This window comes from Centruroides vittatus, unplaced genomic scaffold (assembly GCF_030686945.1).
Source record: "Centruroides vittatus isolate TY-2023 unplaced genomic scaffold, ASM3068694v2 contig_866, whole genome shotgun sequence".
Lineage (NCBI taxonomy): Eukaryota > Metazoa > Arthropoda > Arachnida > Scorpiones > Buthidae > Centruroides > Centruroides vittatus.
Genome location: NW_027122565.1, coordinates 136,492 through 159,506, shown reverse-complemented (window position 1 = coordinate 159,506; position 23,015 = coordinate 136,492). Strand labels below are relative to the sequence as shown.

At 33.1% G+C, this 23,015-nt stretch overlaps 1 protein-coding gene across 1 annotated transcript in view; it reads left to right on the top strand.

The window, feature by feature from the left end:
- Positions 1-23,015, top strand: part of LOC136982864 (RING finger protein 141-like) — a 41,808-nt gene that overhangs the window by 6,794 nt on the left and 11,999 nt on the right. The window contains exon 2 of the mRNA XM_067279410.1: positions 13,658-13,766. Within this exon, the coding sequence (XP_067135511.1) occupies positions 13,658-13,766 (109 nt within the window). The remainder of the gene's footprint in view (positions 1-13,657; positions 13,767-23,015) is intronic.

Here is a 23,015-nt window from a genome sequence, read left to right as displayed (position 1 = left end):
ACTTATAAAGAAACTATGGAACACCTTATAGACGTCCATTTTCCATTGGATGATGCCTCTAGTGACACTCCCAGACAAAAAGACAACAGAAACAACATGATTGTCCTCACTGAAACAGATGACGACATTCCCTTTTCATATAACGAGGTGTACAGGGCAGTCAAATCTTTAAAAAACAAAAAGTCCCCTGGACTTGATGGTATTACGCCTCTAATGCTCAAACATGCATTCATGCATTCAGTGCTGTTCCTACAGCCCTAGTATACATCTATAATAAGTGCCTACAGCAAGGGGTCTTCCCAAATAGTTGGAAGCATGCAGACATCAAATTTATTCCTAAAAGGGACAATGATAACATTAAGAAGGCTGACCAACTTAGACCCATCAGCCTCCTTTCTGTTCCAGGGAAGGTTTTGGATGGCCTCATTATCAAAAGGATTAATCATTTTCTCAATACTAATAACCTCCTAAATAAACAACAATATGGCTTTGTAAAGGGCAAATCTACTTACCATGCCATCAATAACATTACCAAGTATATTAATAACTCATGGAAAAAAGGAGAGCACACTCTACTCATTTCAATAGATTTTAAAAATGCATTTAATACTCTGTGGTGGCCTGCCCTAATGGGCCAACTTAAATCCTTTAAATGCCCTCAGAACCTTTACAAAATACTGCTCAACTATTTGGATTGCTCTACTAAATGCCCTCAGAACCTTTACAAAATACTGCTCAACTATTTGGAAAACAGGACCACAGGTATATACAACTATGGTGAAAGAATCATCTGTCTCTTGTCCAGGGGTTGTCCTCAGGGATCCTATTTGGGACTAGGTCTTTGGAACATTGCCTATGACGGACTGCTTCAACTCAATGAGGATAACACCCACCCCAGTTCTGGTATCATCCAAGGGTATGCGGATGTTACCCTTGTGATGATGTCAAATTATAACAATGAAATACTACAACAAAACGCTAACGAAATTTTAAACAAAATTCACAAATGGTGTGTAAATAACAATCTTCAAGTGAATTTCAACAAATGTGAAGCCATGGTCTTATCTAACTGGAAACAACTTAAAAACCCTTGAGGATATTCATGAATCATCAAAGGATTAAAAATACTACAAGTCTCAAATACCTTGGGTTAACTTTTGACCAAAATATGAGGTGGGCATCACATATCACCAATGTTACTAATCGTGCCATCAAAATTTCTAACGCACTCCAATGTATAAGCCATAGGAGTTGGGGGATGAACGAGAAGTTCATCAAAATAATCTACAAAGCATGTATTGAAACCATCATCCTCTATGGCGCCCCCTTCTGGGCAGAGGCAGTCGGCAATGTTCACACCAAAAAAAAATTAAACAAAGCTCAAAGACTCTCCCTTCTCAGGTTGTGCAGAGCTTATAGGACTGCTCCGACGACTGCTCTAAAGTTCTTTCTGGAGTCATTCCCCTCCACATTAGGGCGAAGGAGGAGATGTGGTGGTGGCACCTGCTCAACAGAGGGACAATCGACGGACAAGACAGTGAACTTTACAAATTTATTGAGATTGGGCTTTTTCCCAACTTGAACGAGCCCCTTCTTTCCCACCTTACATCTAACCTAAATGGTAAGCCCGAGGTCTCAGAACCCCATCCCAGTACCGCGGGTGATATTTCTATTTTAGGCTTTCATGACAATCCCAACTATTATATACAGATATTCACCAATGGATCTAAAAGCCACAGCAAGGTGGGATCAGCATTTGTGGTTAATGAATGCAACAATAGCAATTTCTCTTACCAGGCAAGCTATTGTCTTGCCAGTATCTGTACAATTACTCAAGCTGAACAGTTTGCCATTCTGCAAGCTTCTAAATATGGTAACAACTCTAAGATCAGAAATCGACATATTAGGATCTGTTCTGATAGCCAAGTCACTATCAGGAGAATAGTCAACAATCTTGGCTCTCTCTCTCTTCTTATTCGGGAAGAAATTCTCTGCTCACAAAACAGCATGGCCTTCTCATGGATCAGGGGCCATACAGGGGTGGAAGGGAACTCTTTGGCGGACTCTCTCACAAAGCAAGCTGCTGTTTCCTCTGCCACCCCCACCTACTGAAGAGCCTCAGACATCTCTATTAAAACCACAATTCACAGTACCGCCATCCAGTTGTGGCAACGTGAGTGGGAAGACGGAGACTCTGGAAGAGCGACCTACCAATACTTTCCAAACATCTCATTTAGACTTCAAAACAAGAACTTCTGTGTCAACTTCCATAACACACAGCTCCTGACAGATCATGGAAATTTCCGGCAATACCTACATCAATTTGGACTTAGGGAACATCTCTATTGTGACTGTGATGACATCTCCATACAGAATGCCACTCACTTGATCTTTGACTGCACCAAACACGACAATCATCGGATTAATCTGGAAAGAGTAATGCTAAAAAAGGGCTTCAATTGGCCCTGTCCATCACAAGCTCTCGTGGAAGATCTGGATATTTTTGCAGCCCTAGAAAAATTTATCCGCACTACCAGCGCACTGGACCCTACCTTTAACTAGTTCATCCTACTGTTATTGGGCCTTTTACTTGTATGTTTATTACTGTATTAATGCACCCATTACGCCTTACTTTGTTTTTTTCTTGTCATCATTTATCAACTTGTAACTTATGTATTCATTGTATATATTTTGTATATTATCTTCTGTTTCGTTAATAAATGCGATGCAGGCACTCACGAGTCTTCCTACTTCACCATCTGTCCTATCTTACTTTTTTCTTCACCTCTCACCTTCCTCAACTCTTCTCATCTTTCCTATCCCCCTTTCACACTCAGGCAATATCTATGAGTAGTCCTGGGTCTTCATCCCCTTTGTGCTACTGCTACTGCTACCTATATAAAAATAAACTTTTAATGCAATTAAGAAAATAAATATCCATAACTTGGCCGAGAAAACACGAGTTCACTTTTTACACTAATAAAGTAGATAAAATAAATATTTGAAAATTACTGTTACTGGATATTATTAAACCATGCATATGTAAATAATAATTAAAATAAAGTATCTAGAATTTAGAATATAATAACAATTAGAAAATAAAGAAAAATTTATGGTAAAAAACATGTATGAGTAACTTTAAAGAGAAGTTACTATTTTTTGGGGGGTAAGAACTAAACTTGAATTTTTAGGTTAATTATAACACTTAAAATTCATATTTATATTTCCTAAATTTGTACCAAAGAAAAAATATTTCCAGATATCTGTTTTAAATCAATTCTAGTAAGAGGAAATTCATACCTATCATCTGTAAATCTATTAATTGTACAAGAATAGTCTATAACTAAGTGTTCTCTTGATCTTGGTACAATCATCACCTAGGCCCTCTATAGTCAGTTGCTTTCTTCAATTGAATCAGTGAGTGGAAAAACAGTACAACTCCAAAATTGTCAGTTTTTAATTGAAATAGCCAAAATCACATTTAAATGTGGGCCTTCCTGATAAGTTGAACAGAAGTATAACTAATACACTGTGTATGCATTTACGAGGCTACCTGTTATGTTATTGGATGGAAGAATGATACAACTCCTGGAGTTATAACATTCTTCCACCCAATATCATATGTTCTCCTTCTTGCCGCTAGAGGTCGACATGCGCAGACATATCTGTAAACCTGTAACCTCGTTGAAGATTATCAGTGTTGTTTGTTTGTCCAGGGCAGAATCGTAATCATACAATTTTGAGATTTATATCTTGTACAAAGCAAGCATTTTCGCACAATTTTTCAGTATTTCCCTGTTTGTGGACACTCTTTCCTACCATACAACAGAGCCTTTGGAAATGTCAAACGAGTCATAAGAAGACATGATCGAATTTATCTACCAGAAGATTATCAGCACATGGTTGCAAGCAGTTGCAAATTAAAGCCATTTACAGTATAGTAATAAAATATACAGATGTAACTGACTTCAAAAGCTGGTGGCCAAACTATTATAAAAAAAACCTGCAAATCACCTGTTCAAGGAAATAATGAACTCAGTTTCAACTACAATCAGTTAATCTATGACAGTTCTACACCAGGTTATATTTCTGCTAGTCATTTTATCAGAGGACTACATACAAACACTTTTAGACTGCTCAAGCGTGACGTCACTCCAACTTCTCCAAACGAACCAGCCTACAAGAAACCGTTACCAATCAATGCGAAGAAGATCAATGACATAAAAAAGTCTTGAAGTATATGAGTGGCAAAATCTTGGAGTTTTACTGATTGTTGTAAAATGTACACTTCTTACTTAAAACACATTTTTGTGTTCATCTCAAAACAGGGATTTTGGAGTTGTACTGTTTTTCCACTCACCAATTCAATTATTCCTTTGGCCACCTGCCTCTTAATTTCTGCATCAATAAAATTCTGATTGGATTTTACAAATACATAGATTTAATAGCAATTGATCTTAAGTCTTTAGACAGATATTTGAAAATATTAGCAGGCAGTACTTCATAAATGCTGCAGAACAGATCAACGACGACTTATGAAAAGCCTCAAGAAAAAAAAATTGTGTCCTAAAATTAAATCGGCACAGAGACCAGACACATCTAACAATGAAACCTTTGAATAAGTATGGCTATTTAGAAACAATATACCTTCCTTTCACAGCCTAATTTAAGATGGATATGACCATAGAAACCTGAGCAAAATGTGGGATAATCTTGAGACAATGACATAATGCAAAATGGTAATATATAAAACTCAGAACTACCAGTATCTTCTAGGGCAGGGGTCCCCAACCCTATGCCCGCGGGCACCATAGCGCCCGCCGATCGTTTTACGTGTGCCCGCCGCTGTGCAACCACGATAAAAATAAAAATATTTCAGTTTTCAATAAAATGCTATTTAAAAGTTTTTTCGTTTTTTAATGATTAACCACTCAAAAGTAGAAATGGCGTCCAACACAGATAAAAGCACAAAGCGAAATGCGACCGATCTCTTTTTCCCCTCGCGCCAAATCTTCACCAACCAAATTTCCCATACCTGAAATGAAATAAACCGGTCCGTTCTGAATATCATGAAATGAAAGTACAGATCACGACTTACAGATGAACACCTTGACGATTGCTTACGAGCAGGAATATCATCATACTCTCTTAATTACGAAGCAATAGCCAATGAAATGCAATGCCAAAAATCACATTTACTTTCAGATTTATATTTTTTATAAAGAATTTTTATACTTTGTAGATTTTGTATGCATTGTTTAGTAATTACTTGTTTTGTAAAAATTTCTCTGTACACAAAGCTAGAACTAATTCAAAATCGTAGGCACAAAAAACCTTTCACACACTATTTCTAGCAGACAAATTAATGAGCACAAACGTTTTCGGCCGTTTTAAAAGGCCTTCTTCAGGTGCACTGAGGACGGTTGGAAAGTCGGATAGCCAATGTTTACGTGACGTCATTGTTTATGAGGGGTTTCCTCTTACAAGTGACGCCTTAGCAGAGAAGGTTTAAACGAAATTGACCTTGGAAAATATTTTAAGATTAGCCCCTCATAAACAATGACGTCACGTAAACATTGGCTATCCGACTTTCCAACCGTCTTCAGTGCACCTGAAGAAGGCCTTTTAAAACGGCCGAAAACGTTTGTGCTCATTAATTTGTCTGCTAGAAATAGTGTGTGAAAGGTTTTTTTGTGCCTACGATTTTGTAAAAATTATTGTTAATAGTCTTGTGTATGTTTTATTACATTTTTGGAATTAAATGTTTTCTGTACATTATGTGTATGTATTATTAACTACGTCTAAATATAAATTCTCCTTAAAAAAATAAATGGTGCCCGTCGTTCGGCTGGTATTCTAGAATGTACTCTTAGGTACAAAAAGATTGGGGACCCCTGTTCTAGGGCTTGGGTTAAGATTTGGTTTAACTATATATCTATCATAACTCTAGACAGGAGCTAGGAATGAGTGTTGCCAGAGTCACAGTAGTTGTAGTTGGTTTACTCTTCTCTCTTTTACATACTCTAGAAAGTATCTTCTCTTTCCAAATTTGTTACAAATTTGTTTGGATACCTATTGAGAAGATGATTCATATAACCACAATAAGGACACTTCCATTCAGTAGCAGCCAACATATGCAGGAACAAAGTAATATCTGCAGGATTGCTTAGATCTTTATGAGTGGCAAATTCTAATGACATTTACTGTACTGGTATTAGAGACAAAGTTTAACAACTATATACAAGCAGATTCTGAAGTGCAGGCTTGAAACAAGGCTTGTTTGATAAATTCTTCAAACCTGTTACCAGTGCGTTCTCCTAAATCTCCCAAATTAAATAACTGGTTACAAATGTTTTTGAAGAGCAGCATTCCATCAGAAATTTTGAAAATTACCTGATGAAGTACTGTTGCTGTGGTTCGAAAATGTTTGTAACCAGTTATTTAATTTGGGAGATTTAGGAGAATGCACCAGTAACAGATTTGAAGAATTTATTAAGGCTTGTTTGAGTTTTAGAGTATGATTTTCTAAAAGACATTGAATCTGGGGATAACAATCCCATGATAAAAGCACCATACACATATTCACTTCTATAGTCTTCAGCAGAGACAAATGAAGTTGCAATCCTTGTTTAATGCCCTGAGACTCTGGTAATATTTTTCAATAATGTTGTTGGTGATGATTAATGAGGTAATGATAAATGAAAATTTAATTTATAGGCTTCACATATAAAGCTGTCAGTTTTAATGCCATCTTAAAATCCAGAGCACTTTGATATGTAGGAATAGATTAGATGACCAACAAAATTAATGAGAATGCTAAATTTCCTCTTGTTGTCCATTTTTGTTCACGATTCTGATGGACATGAGATTAAAGAATATTACTATGCTGTATATGATGTTGGTGATAATGATGATAAGATATTAGGCGTTTTCGCACATATTCAGATGAGAATAAAGGTAAATAAGATGTAAAAGACGATGAAAATGGGAAAAATTAGGGCAATTCAAAATTCTCAAACTTTGGTATCAATGAGACCACTGTTGAGAAGTACTGTTTTTTTGGGATGAGAACTAAACTGGATGTGAGTGAACCATCTATCCTAAGTAAATTTTAGACATGAATAAATTGTTGTATATAGACAGATGTGACCTTAAAAGATTTTATTCATATCTAAAAATACACTACAAGAACATGGTGGCTGCTAGTTCAGACATTGTGGTCTTAACTCTAAATACAGCAGGGAACCTGCTGTATTTTGGAACAGTCCTGCCACACTGATACAAAACTACAGTAAATGATGTTTGGCTAAGTACTAAACATATGTATTTGGTATTTGGACTGAATACTTCCTCAAAGCTGAACTATTTGGCCAAATAATCTCTTTTTAGTGGGAGGAGAAAGAGAGAGAGAAAAGAAAAGGAAACAAAATAAAATGAAATGAATAATAAAATCTCATATATTTAAAAATATTTTTATCTATTCTGTTTTGAAACAAATATAACTTTAACAATCAATTATTTATTGTGACATTGTCACAATGCCAAGCTGCAATTTTTAATTTATTTCAAAATATATGCTCCACACCTCAAAATAGTTGTGTCTTGCCTCTGTATATCATATTTTTCCTTTAACAATAGTGTCATGCCAGTCATCTAACACCTTTTAGGGGAAATTTTTGAATTGAAATAATGTGACTTCTGGTTTGCATCAGATGTTCTTATATAGTTAATTGGGACCTCCTGCCCTAAGGTTTCCATATCTGGTCTCATCTTTCATCTAACTCCATTCTCAAGATTAAGGAAAGACAGACAGTGGGAATTAATAGGTGTAAAATTTTTTCAAATTCCAGCCCAATGAATGATCTTGGAAAAAATATTATTTATTAATAATCATAATTCAAGAGAGATAAATTGTAATGAAAAAACATTAATGCTTCTGCATTTATAAAAAGTGATTTTATTAGCTGTCAAAAATACAGGTACTCCTCACTTTACGATCTATCTGCTTAACGACCACTCGCACTTACGACCAATCGAGTTTTGACCTGAAATTCAGGGAATCCCCTTTCTCAGCTTGAGTGTCAGTCAGTGGCATATGGTGACATGCGCACTAAGCGTACTATAATAGGCTTGCACGTACTATAATAGTCTTATAGTACTATAATAGGCAAATAGCATACTATAATAGTTTTTTTATGAATAAATTTGAAGTTTGTTGCATAATTTGTATAATTTTACAACGATCCTATATTCCCGGCGCAAGCTCCTCGCTTATTGACCAATTCGCTTAACGACGTAGTCATCGGAACGGAACTTGGTCGTAAAGTGAGGAGTACCTGTACTTCCAGCTTCACTGAACACACTATACCAGAGATGTCCAACCTGCGGCCCACTTAATATTTTTATGCGGTCCATTGCACCCTAAATTTTTTAGATACATTTTCATTTATTTTGGTAAAGTATGTTGTAAAAATTATTCCCGTTTCACTGGATACACTTTGATCATAATGACATAATTGGTGCTAGTAAATTGTTTTATCTAGAAAACTGTTATGCATATGGGGGTAGTACATACTGTTGTAAACAATTTTTTTTTTTTTATGAAAAACATGAAAACTGCTGAAAGAAATAGTTTGAGTAATTCCCTTTTAACTAACATTCTTACAATTAAGACTAGTACCATAAAAGCAGATATTGACAATATTATAAAAGGAATAAGTAAATCAGCTACTGGAAAAATAAACTATTAAAAAACAAAAACCTTAATGTTTCCAGCAATAAAAAACTATTTAATAATAACGTTTTTGACTGTTTTAAACAGCCATCATCAGTTAAAACGAACTTAAACAAAAAAGAATGCAGAAAAAATAGAACCCAAGCAATACAAATATTTAAAATTCAAAAATAATTCCAAAGTAAAAATGCCGTCGTATATTAGAAACTAACAAAACTGTGCATGCGCTAAATATCGTAGTAAGAATAAAAATAAAAACAAATAACAAAAAATACTGCCGCAAAAATATTTCTATTACAAGAAAGAACGTTATGCATTTCGGTAAAACGACTTCCATGCCGTGGATAAACCATCTGCGTCCCTATGGTTAATGCAACCCGTGTTAACGTGGGCTTTGTAGATTTCCAGCTTTTCTAGATGTTTCAGCATTTGTTTGTTGGTTATGGCCCTAATAATAGACGCTTTGTCCCAATGAACGTCGACATCTTGATGCTTAGCGAAAGCTGCTAGCACAGTAGTATCCAAGCTCTTATTGATAGAGTATCTATGCTCCTTAAGCCTCTGCTTTAAATGTCTCATAGTTGCACCAACGTATACCAGATCTGTATTAAACCGGCGATCTTTTAAAGGTATAGAATATACCCCCGTCTTAAAACTCTGGTTTTCTTTTTTCTTGTCATTTCTCAATAATCGATATATTGTAGGATTACGTCGATACAACAACCTTATGTTGTTATTTCTGGCTACTTTCTTAATCATTGTGTGCAAGAATGGAAAATAATTGAGAATTACTTTTCTTCCTTGATTCATAGGAGGAAGCTGCCGATTTTTTGCCTTCCGAAATTTGTCGATAAGCCCATCAATCTCCTTACTTTGATATCCATGTTGTAATGCTGTAGTGCGGATGTAACTTAATTCCTTGTAGGTGTCAATAACACTGGTGCAATGTGTGTGAGCACATTTGATCCAGGCATGAAAAGCTGTATATTTAAAATTCATTGGATCGAAAGAATTTTTTGGTATAATAATGGGCTGATAGCTGGGTTTTCTATAAACGTCGGTCCATATTTGACCCTCCTTGCATGTGATTGAAAGATCAAGGAAATTTACATTAGAAGCACTTTCTTGGTCCAGCGCTAAAGTCAAACCATATGGGTTTTTGTTGATTTCTTGAAGGAAATGCAGAGTGCTACTATCATTTTTCCACAGGATGAAAACATCATCAACATATCTTGTATATAAAACGATTTGATGTTGAAAGAAGGGTATGACTTTGTTTTCCAAGCGACGTAATACAAGCTCACATAAAATAGAGGACATAGGGCTCCCCATAGGCACCCCTCTTTCTTGCAAATATGTTTCATCTTCAAATTCAAAAAGCGATGTGTAACATATTAAATTTGCAAGCTCCAAAATGCTGGAATGGTATTTCGCTGCATTATCTATATTAGCAAAAAGAAAGTCTCTCAGTTCACAAAAACACGGCGGCAGTCTTATACATGGAAACAAGGACTTAAAATCCATTACCGTCATATATTCTTTATCCTTGAGTGTAATGTTGTTGAGCTTTTCCACTAGTTGCACTGCGTTTTGTATAGCATAGGGGTATTCTTGAATCTTTGGCCGGATAAACTTGACAAGCTGCTTCTCAATGGCAAATGTAGGGGATCTGCACTTCTCTATTACCGGGCGTATTTGGTAACCAGGCTTGTGCGTTTTACCAAAGGCGAAAATTCTAGGCATTTTTGGAGCCTGTAAAACTGAATTATGCATATGCAAAATACGAGCCAACGGGGTTAAAGAGAATTTCTTGACTCTTTGTTGCAGCGATTCCATGTATTTGTCGGGAGCATGTTGACATTCGGTGGTTCTGATGTATTCATGTAATTTATGGTTATACGAGTCACGTTTAATAAGGACAATACCTTTAGACTTATCCGCTTTAATAAGTACTATATCATTCATTTGTAGCCATTGCCTTGACATTTCAATGCAGTTGTGGAATCGTCTTGCTTCTAAGTTAGACTTTCTTTCATTTGCGGAGCTAAACCTTGCTTTCCATCTGATGTAATCTTGCCCAGTAGCATTCATATCCTTAATAATTAATTCAATATTTGGAATAATATTCTCAGGCCTTGGTACAGTAGTAGGAGCAAAGAGTGGGCCATATTTTAGAGCTTCAAAAAGACACTTTGGAGGAGTGATGTTATTCCAAGTTGTTATAAATGTATTATTTATCAAGCGAGGTTTGATGTTCTGCCCACGTAATAACCATATAAGTTTTTTGACATAGTTACGTTTTAAGTTTCTTTCGAAGGAGTATGTTAAGTTGACCACCCTGCTGTTGACATCCTTCAGAAGCAACGGGTCTTGCTCGTAAAGGTGATCTTCCAAGCGAATAAGCTCATGCAATAAGGCATAATAACGCCTTCTAGAAGATCTGACGGCTTTGTTAAGGCAAAGATGTTTCAGTTTTGGTAATAAAGACTCACATCCTACGGGGAGACGTATTTGATAAATGGAATTCGGGAAAACATCATTTAAGCGGCATTGCGAAAGGAATTCAAACTTTCCCTTTGCTTTGTATAGCTTGATAACAATTCTTCTATATATGTTGGCCGGCGTAGCCATAAAGTGCAATAAGTAGCCATAAAGTGCAATTTTTTATTGCTGGAAACATTAAGGTTTTTGTTTTTTAATTTTTTATAAAAGGAAAATGGAATATTAAGGAAAAAGAATATTATAAAAGGCAATGTCAAAAATTGCATTGAATTTATTTTTATTTTATGTGAGTATAATTTCTTTTTTTTTTACTGTCAATAAATAATACAGTATTTTTTGTAATTATATATATTCGTTATTAAAATTTGATATTCACATTTTTAACTTTTTAAAAGAATATATTTATATAAAGTACCTTTGTGGCCCACTGAATATATGCAAATTTCTAATTTGGCCTATTAGAAAAAAGAAGTTGAACAACTCTGCACTATACATTCATAAGAGACATTGATGGGGCTGCCAAAAAATGATGGACCTCAATGGCAAGATTTAATTTTTTGCTTTCCATTACATAATAATAATTTTTGAATGGTAAAAGCATATAAAATATAAGTAAATTAGATACACTTGAATGTTCCGGCATTGCGACTTTTAGAGTATAAAGGCATTCGCTAGTACTTTCAGTAACCTAAAGCTACCATCTTCAGGCAAATATCAAATACAATTGTTTTAAAAGCTTAGAAAGCTAAGCTTTCTATTCCTGCCACAGCCTTCCAACCTTCATACTTTGTGAATTCTGCTGTAACATCTCTCATTCAGAGAGCATACCTTCTCCCTTCCTCCCAAACACTAGTGGATGAAGAATTGCAACTTATTAATGGTGCAATGCAAAAAACTGGATATTCTTTTTCTAAATTTCACTTTCTCCAAAATCATGTCAAAAACTAATTATTTCTGCAGTCCTTTCTTAGTAACAAAGAGGAACTAAAAATAGCACATCCTCTGACACCGTATTTAGGCCCTATTTCATTAAAAATAGCACATCTTCTGACACCGTATTTAGGCCCTATTTCACTAAAAATAGCACATCTTTTTAGAAAGAACAGTTTTATTTTACCTGTAACCCCACAACTAACACTAAGAAGACTGTTATGCAATGATAATGATATTCTCAGTTTGAACAAAAAATCTGGTGTCTATGAAATTCTATTAAGGCATGCTCTGTCAGGAGAAGAAACAAACTATATAGGGGCCACTGGTAGAATGCTAAGCTCTCACGTCTTAGAACATCAGGAGGACATTATAAACAGTAGACCATCAACGGAATTAGCTAAAAAAGTGCTTGACCAGGATTATCTTCCACTCTGGGCCCAAACCAAATTACTCAAGTGGTGCAATGATCGTAAAGAATTATTCATATGGGAGAACCTCTACATATCTGCCAACATCATGCAACATACTAACCCTTGAAATCACACAATTATGGATAACTTTATTCAAGTAATTTAACATATGATTTTATTTCTTTTTATTGTATATTCATATACTGTTCTTCCAATCATTTAATAAGTATATTTGGGGTTATTATGTCATTTGTAATACTTTTTACAGATTTTTAGAAACATCTCTCATTTTAAATTCAATTTTTGTATTCCATTCTCGCACATTACATAATTTCGTAAGTCTGTTCGAAAGCTAAGCTTTTAAAACAATTGTATTCGATATTCACCTGAAGATGGTAGCTTTAGGTTACTGAAAGTACTAGCGAATACCTTTATACTCTAAAATTTGCAATTAGTAATGCTGCAACACTCAAGTGTATCTAATTTACTTAGTTTAATGTTGACATGAAGTGTAATTTATTTATATATAAAATTTTTATTTATGTATAGAAGATGTGCTTCCATCTTATTCTAAAGCTTAGTATCTAAGCCTTTTGTTTTAGGCAGTTCCAAATAATCAAATATTCAGTATTCAGTAGTCAGAAATGCAAGAATATTCTTCAACGATAACATCCAAATAATTCCATATTTGGTATTCAGCTAAAATACCTATTCAGTCTATAAATTTTTAATTCTAAATATTATTTATTTAAATATTGATCTAATAGAATGTCAGATTATTTGAACTAATTAATATGCCTTTAACAGTAGGATTTTTAGAGGAATGCCAAAGTTTAAAGGTGCATTAATTAGTTCAGTTAAGTTATCACAGTGGCTAATATATCATCATCATTGTAAAATTATTTTTGAGATTATAATTAATTTCTGTCATATAAATGTTAAGCAAAATTACAGTAGAAATTCCAGAAAATATAAATATTCTTTGCAAGTTTATTTAAGATTTTGCTGTTTTATGTACTTTAAGTATAATTTTGTAAATTTAAATAGGTGTAAATAAATGCAGTGCTTTAATTTCTAGTACTCAACCAATGTCTTCAAAAATTGGGAAGAAGTTTGTTTTTGCCCCAATAAAAGATACAGAGTCATCATTCTTTTGGAAGGCTGCCATTAGGATTGGATGTTTACGAGTAAGTTAAAAATATATAATTTTAATATTGTATCTGATGTTTAAAATGAATAATTTTTGTCTTATTTACACTTAAATCTACTGTTATATAATACCAGTAATTGCATTTTCAACAAGATAAATACATCTTGTTGAAAATCTTAAGTATCTTGTTTGGGATGCAATGCTGTGTTTTAGTGAAAAGTTGATGTGGTTTTGATAGTTCTGTTATATCAGACATTTTGTGAAAACATATTTTCTACATGTTTTATCTCTGATTAATATAAGACACATTAACCCTGTGTTAGGCGCGCAGGGAAGTGTTACACGGCGGGGCGCGCGGGGTGTAAATGCACCCCACGCGCCTAAAGGTGTTACTGAAAAAATCAAAATTTTTTTCGCGATTTTTTCGTTTTTGACGTTAGTGGGATTGTGTTTCTGATGTATTAATCAACAATACTACTTAAAATATATCTGTTTTATTTATTTATAACGAAAACGAAAAAGTATTACGTTTCGCGAATTTTTCAGGAAAAAAATCGTCAACTTCAAAAGTCTATTTTTCAAACTGTAAACAAGTCTGTTGCTATCTAATCGTTGAATCGTATTCCCGTATGTGTTTTTTAACTGTTCCAATCATTAAATGCTTTGTCACAAACCCCGGGCCAAAAATATTTCAGTATTTCCAAAAGTACACCCCCTGAAACTCTACAGCGACTAGAGATAAAAAAATGAATTATTGCCAGATAACATCGATAGTTAACTTCTTTTACACTGTAATTGGTTACTTTCTTTGTCTGTTATTACATCCACCAGTAAAAACAATTGTCGGTAAAATTCCCGCGAAATGCCACGCCCCCGCAGACTACCACTTTGACTTATGTAAACAGTCGCTATAAAATCGCTTGTTTTAATCGTTTTTTTTACTTCTAATTTGGTTACGAGAAATTTTCTGGCGTTATTCAGACAAATAAACATGTTTTCAGGACCATTTAGCAATAAATATTTCCAAAAACGCCATTTTTCAAACTTTCAATGCTAAGTCTATGGGACACTTTTTTTCCGTTTATTGGCCTTAAAAATCTTATTTACACGCCTTCTATGGTCTTATTCGTCATTTGTATTATGACTGATTCGATATCAAGCAATGACCGTTTTTTCAGTACACTAACTCGAGTCCACCCCCTCGAATGGTCGCGCTAAAAAAACTTCCTCCGTTAGTCGCGCGGGGTGCAGGTGCACCCCATGCATTTTGCTGTGTTTTTTTTGAAAAAAGTTTTTTTTTCCTGGAATTTTTAACATTTTCAGTGCAATCTTCAGTACTTTGAAGGAAGGTACTGAGGGGATCATTTTTGAGCATTCATTACATGAAAAAATACACGCGTTTAAAAACGTTTGGGGTGCACCTGCACCCCGCGCGCCTAACGCAGGGTTAAATAGCCAAAAAAATAAAAAAAGTTACAGCTGTGTTTAGTGTCAAAATTTAAAACATACTAATAATGTAATCGTTTTCACATAAATTGATAAATTTACATATTCCTTTATTGAATGACACAGGAATTAGAATAGATACTTATCAATAAAGAAAAAATGAAAATATTTTTTGGTGTAGCGATGGATTTTGATGTACAGAGATTCATTTCTATCATTTGATGTATAGACATTTATTTCTATCATTTAGTGTACATAATTAAGAATCTATTATATTTACATTAAATAAACAGTTATCATCAAGAAAGAAAATTATTTTTAATTTGTAAAGCATTTAATAAAATTATTAAAATGGAATGGATATAACAATATTTAAAGGTTTCATTTTCCAATAGCAAGACTAATGTTCTTTATCCCTTGTCTCACTTAATCCAATCTTTCTTAATTATCTGCAACTTTTCCCCCTTAAAAAAAAAGAGAGACAGATAGAGAGAAGACACTGGACATGAGCCTGAAGAGGAATTGGAAAATAATTACCAATTTGAAATGCATAGTTAAATTAGTCAAATAAGATGGATTATTTTAACTATCTTGAACTTCATTTATTGTGGATAATGCAATAATTAAACCAGTACTGGAAAGATAAACTATTAAAAAACAAAAACCGTAATGTTTCCAGCAATAAAAACTATTTAATAATAACGTTTTCGACTGTTTTAAACAGCCATCATCAGTTACAACGAACTTAAACAAAAAAGAATGCAGAAAAAATAGAACACAAGCAATACAAATATTTAAAATTCAAAAATAATTCCAAAGTAAAAATGCCGTCGTATATTAGAAACTAACAAAACTGCGCATGCGCTAAATATCGTAGTAAGAATAAAAATAAAAACAAATAACAAAAATAGTTCCGCAAAAATATTTCTATTACAAGAAAAGAAATGTTATGCATTTCGGTAAAACGACTTCCATGCCATGGATAAAGCATCTGCATCCCTGTGGTTAATGCAACCCGTGTTAACGTGGGCTTTGTATATTTCCAGCTTTTCTAGATGTTTCAGCATTTGTTTGTTGGTCGTGGCCCTAATAATAGATGCTTTGTCCCAATGAACGTCGACATCTTGATGCTTAGCGAAAGCTGCTAGCACAGTAGAATCTAAGCTCTTATTGATGGAGTATCTATGCTCCTTAAGCCTCTGCTTTAAATGTCTCATAGTTGCACCAACGTATACCAGATCTGTGTTAAATCTGCGATCTTTTAAAGGTATAGAATATACCCCCGTCTTAAAACTCTGGTTTTCTTTCTTCTTGTCGTTTCTTAATAATCGATATATTGTAGGATTACGTCGATACAACACCTTTATGTTGTTATTTCTGGCTACTTTCTTAATCATCGTGTGCAAGAATGGAAAATAATTGAGAATCACTTTTCTTCCTTGATTCATAGGAGGAAGCTGCCGATTTTTTGCCTTCCGAAATTTGTCGATAAGCCCATCAATCTCCTTACCCCGATATCCGTGTTGTAATGCTGTAGTGCGGATGTAACCTAACTCCTAGTAGGTGTCAATAACACTGGTGCAATGTGTGTGAGCACGTTTGATCCAGGCATGAAAAGCTGCATATTTAAAATTCATTGAAAATTCATTCGATAATGAATTTTAAATATGCAGCTTTTCATGCCTGGATCAAACGTGCTCACACACATTGCACCAATGTTATTGACACCTACTAGGAGTTAGGTTACATCCGCACTACAGCATTACAACACGGATATCGGGGTAAGGAGATTGATGGGCTTATCGACAAATTTCGGAAGGCAAAAAATCGGCAGCTTCCTCCTATGAATCAAGGAAGAAAAGTGATTCTCAATTATTTTCCATTCTTGCACACGATGATTAAGAAAGTAGCCAGAAATAACAACATAAAGGTGTTGTATCGACGTAATCCTACAATATATCGATTATTAAGAAACGACAAGAAGAAAGAAAACCAGAGTTTTAAGACGGGGGTATATTCTATACCTTTAAAAGATCGCAGATTTAACACAGATCTGGTATACGTTGGTGCAACTATGAGACATTTAAAGCAGAGGCTTAAGGAGCATAGATACTCTATCAATAAGAGCTTAGATTCTACTGTGCTAGCAGCTTTCGCTAAGCATCAAGATGTCGACGTTCATTGGGACAAAGCATCTATTATTAGGGCCACGACCAACAAACAAATGCTGAAACATCTAGAAAAGCTGGAAATATACAAAGCCCACGTTAACACGGGTTGCATTAACCACAGGGATGCAGATGCTTTATCCATGGCATGGAAGTCGTTTTACCGAAATGCATAACATTTCTTTTCTTGTAATAGAAATATTTTTGCGGAACTATTTTTGTTATTTGTTTTTATTTTTATTCTTACTACGATATTTAGCGCATGTGCAGTTTTGTTAGTTTCTAATATACGACGGCATTTTTACTTTGGAATTATTTTTGAATTTTAAATATTTGTATTGCTTGTGTTCTATTTTTTCTGCATTCTTTTTTGTTTAAGTTCGTTGTAACTGATGATGGCTGTTTAAAACAGTCGAAAACGTTATTATTAAATAGTTTTTATTGCTGGAAACATTACGGTTTTTGTTTTTTAATTGTGGATAATTAAGAGAGACATGACAAACATCACTAGTCTCACTATTGGAAGAAGAAACCTTTACATAAACTTATTTTTATAAAAGTTAAACTTTTTTTGATAAAAATCATATTTGAAGATTATAAAATTTGTGGATCATATAAAATAACTTTCTTGAAGATTATTTTATATTTTGTAAGACAGTATCTTGTCCCTCGTTTTATTGTAATTAAAAAATAAAGTTATGCTGATATGTAATTAGTAAAGCAGTTGAAAAACTATCAATTATTTTAATTCAATGCTATTTTTTTGAAATTTTGAAACACTTATTTGTTTATTTTTACAGAATTTAGTAATGTCTTTAGACATGTAATGACAACTCTCCTAAATAACTATTAGGCACATGGTAAATAAAGCAAGAATAACAACACAGAACAAGTAGAATTGTAATAAAATATGTTTAAGTTACAGTAGAATACATTAGAAACCAGTTGGTAAAATAATACAATGTGCATATAAAAACTATTCACAATAATTTAAATTTAAAAATATATACAGTCAAGTCCTCATAAGTCATCATAGGTATAACTTGACACCGTCGGTTAAGTAGTCAGTTTTCTGTGGTCTCGGCTGACTTACGTAGGCATTAATGTTAAAAAACTCTGGTTTACTCGACATTGTTTAACTCGTCACCACTGGATAAATCAACATACTTTTGATGTCCCATACTCAGACGTCTGATAAATTGACTCCCCTCCTGAAAAAAATGAGTTCACACCACACAGTGCAGTGTGAACTCATTTTTTTTTAAAAGGGGAGTTGACTTATTTATTAATATATACATATTAAGGCATTTTTATTAACATTTTATGTATTTTTATATATAAAGTAATAACAGATAAACAAAAAGAAAAGAAGATAAAGAAAAAGAAAAAAAGTAAAACAGATAAACAAAAAAAAACAACAAAGAAAAAAAAAAGAAACAATCTATATTAACATCACAGCAGAATTAGATTTTGCACACACCGTTCGAAAACGTTTGTTTTTTTGATGTTTTTTGAAATTTTTTTGACGTTATCACACCGTATATTGGTTTCAAGTGTGTAATTTTTTAAGTTACTGTGGTGTGGTGAGTGATTATTTAAAACAAATTACTTCTCTTTCTATTACATTCCATTATATGAAATTGTTCTATATACTGGTAATTTAAAACTGTTATTTTGTTTCTTAGTTGAATTCTTTTTTACAATATTTATTAAAAAACAATATTTAATAATAATTGAAAAACTTTCAACTTTATAATTCAGAATGAAAATTTTTTAAAAATGAAGTGAAACAGTTTTAAAAGTTTTTCTTTTCTATTGTTAAAACAGTTGAAAACAAATCATCCTGAAGAACTTTTGAGTTGAATTCAAATAAAAAATACTTTCTGTATATAATTAAATATTTATTTTTTTATAGTGATAACATTGGTGACTTAATTCTTGCTTCATACCTACCTCATAACTTGTTTACACATCAATGAATATGCTCTTTATGATAAGCATTTTGAGGTGGGTATTGTATTGTTTATAGATTCTTAATGTTTTGGAAGGATGCTATTTTAAAATATTGTTCTATATATGTGGTCTTTTGAGAAAAAATGTATTGTTATTGTCTTAAAATCATGTTGTAATGGATCCCTATTTTGGATTAGGATTATTGGAAATATTAAGAGTTGTCCTAGTTTGTTTTTGTTGTTTACTATCTGTTATTTGTTTGAACATATTCTGCTGTGTCTTATTTGTTGTAAAGGATGTACTGTGTAAATTGCTGATTTCTTCTTTTAAATTAAATATATCATTTTTTTCTTCTACTTTTGCATGAAGTTTGTCTATATGTTGTATTATATATTTCTAATCATTAATGAATTCGTTAAATAATTTCTAATAAAATACTAAATGTAAATTGATCATACAGTGAAACCTGTATAAATCAGAATTGCACAGTACTGAATATTTTTTCCATTTTGGCAGGTTTCTGTTTTGAACAGATTTTATTATTTTTTTATTTTTAAATTATACCAGATAAATGTCACACAGTTAGATTAATTTTTTATTATAAAATCAATTTTACATAATCTAAATAAAAACTTTCACTACTAGGCTTAATCCAAAGTGATTCCAACTAAAGATGGGAGTTTTTGAATGCAAGAATTGAAAGAACTTTTGCTAGATATTCGAATAATTCTTAGATGCACTCCTTATGAGCTTATATGACAACAAACAAGACAATTTGAGTTTGAAGACATCTTGCTCTGGCATTGGAAATTCGAATTGCATTACATAATGGAGAGATCAAGTTATTCTATGATCTGGATTTTTAAGAAATTTTAGTCTAATTATTCATTTGTTTTTATGGAAATGCATTTCAGATTCTGATGACTCTTCTTCATTTTTTTTTTACAAATCTTATTAAAATAAATAATAGTATTAAATTACATCACACAATGGTTTACATTAACCATGTGTGTGATGTTTTAGAACAGGGGTGGCCAACAAGTCAATTGCCAAGCCAATTTTGGTCAATCGCTAGCAATGTCTTGACTTAATGTATTATATTTGTAACCAAATGCAACTGTATGCATGCAGTTATGACTCGACTCATAAGCAGTGAGTGCACTTCGTACTAAAACAGTGTATAAACATAGTATGCATTTCACACTTCCCCCCCACTTAGACTATGCCTATGACAACAAGTCGATCACGACACATTTTTACAATAAAAAGTAGATCTTATGTGCACAAAAGTTGGCCACCCCTGTTTTAGAACAACTTTTAGAAATGACTTATGTTTGAAAACCGAACTTTGACTGTACAGTAAAAACAATAACATTGTAAATTGACTAACTTATATAAACAGAGAAGGAAGATTTTGTTTACAGGATGATAAAACAATTAGCAATTTATTGACAGTAGCAGGAATGATGTAGGCTGCACTGACAATCTGCTGTGAAACTAACAGTTTTATTACCCTAACTTTGAAAAACAATTAATCTCCAATTACAAACAAATCCAATGTCAATCAGTGAAACTTTGGATAATTTACAGTTGAAATTTGATATTGTATGTTCTTCAGAACTTAGCATAAAGTTGGTATTGAGAACTAATCATACAGGAACACTCCTTTTTCTAGTATATTATATCATTAGAAAGTAGACAAAATTCAGAAATAAAACATTTAATCATAGTTTTTGAGCTGATGCTTATAATTTTAGAATAAAATTAGCATCTATGAGACACTACACAACCTAACTCATTTATATTTTCATGCACCCACCCTCTGGAGTGCATGAAAAAACATATAAACCGGCAAGCTGGTCAATGGTATTTATTATCCTATCAAGTAATTTTTATATATTAATATAATCTTTTTTCTAGAACATAAGAATTATCATCCAAGATGTCCAAAAACAATTCTTTGATATAATTTTACAGATTAAACAAGTTTCTTCTATAAATTAGAAAATAAATCTCAGAACGGAGTAATTCCTATGTAAAATTTTATTATGATTCTGTTTAATGTGGAAATGGATAACTTTTTACGTACTAATTGCAAACAACCTGTGTAAAGTAAAATTTTTCAGCATTAACTACCTTTATTCAAATTTACCAAATTCTAAATACAGTAGAGAACCGAAAATCGGAATCGATTGGGGACTGGGGTTGTTCAGATTAGTGATTTGTTCCGATTAAAATATCTTATCAAAAAGTAGACTGTAACATGATTCAAATTAGTTCTTCGGGAATTATTCGTTCAAAAGTCCTCAGTTCATTCTCCTTTAGGCACACAATATATAAGTCTTGACTCTTCTACTTAACATTATTACTCCTTCAAAAGATTGATAAATTTCGTCGTATTCGACTAGAACATGTTCAGAGATCCGTAAATTGGGGATGTATCTTACAACGAGACTTCCAGAAACTCTAGGATGTATCTTTCATCAGGACTTCTAAGGAACTCCTTTTTCTCTTTGAGTGTCCTACAACGAGACTTCTCAGGAACTTCTTTTTCTCAATGTGACTTACATGAGGGTTTCGAAGGAACTTTCCGAATTTGGTGCAAATTTTGATAATATTCTTGTGTTTCGTCCAATTAAATTAGAGGATTTTTCTTACGTAAACAGGAAAGTTAGGGGTAAAATTTGAGAAAACAAAGCCTCTGACGATGTCTAACTTGGCAGATGACAAGGCTGATAACAACTGTTAGGTTCCATTTTGATGGAATGGGGAGGCAGCTTCCTTTTTTTCAAAAATTGATTATTCTATTTAATAAATTTGATATTTTCTCAAACAATAACAAATTTTCAAATAGTACAATTATTTCCACATACAATAATATAAAACAAAAGGGTTTTCTAAAGTGAACATTTGGTAATAATTAAGCTTATCCATAGTGAGGGGGAATAGATTGGTGAGTGAGAAAGTTCCGTTAACATCTACAAGGAAGTTCTAAATGGAAATGTCTTCCTTTCACAAAATGTTAGTTTTAACATAAATAAAATTATATTATTTTATAATATTCTTATATGCAATTATAATTAAATTATTAAGTTAATCTTAAGGTATATGGGGAGAGAATAAGGCAGGGGGGCTTGATCCTCACAAATTTGATTTCTCAGTGATGAGAGTTACAATCAATCATTTTTTACTTTGTTAAGTTTGTAGTTTCATTTTCACAGCTACTTTTCAGACAATGCGATACAGGTATCCCTTGTTTAATGCAGTTTTGCTTAATATAGGATTTGATTAATGCATGAAATTAATTGTGGCAATCTTTTTATATATGCAACAGAAGTTTTAAGTAATGTAGCTTTACCAGCTGTCTTTACTTAACATAGACACAGTATTTGATTAATGTGATTTTGATATATGTGGTAGCATCAAGGGATTAATTAACTACATTTATCAAGGGATACCTGCACAACTGTTCTTTCCTAACTCTTTATAAGAGTTAAATTATTTTGGAGTACAGTAGAGCGTCGATAAGTGGAACCAATTGGGGACTGGGGTCCTTCCAGTTAATGATTTGTTCCAGTTTCCGACTTTGTACGAAAAAATACATTAACCTGTCCGATGTTCAAATTTTTCTCCGTTGCGTATCGCTTCTTGTTGAATTTTCGTCGATTTTAAGCCTAACGAAAATTTTATAATAATCATCGAGGCTATCGTATCGTTAA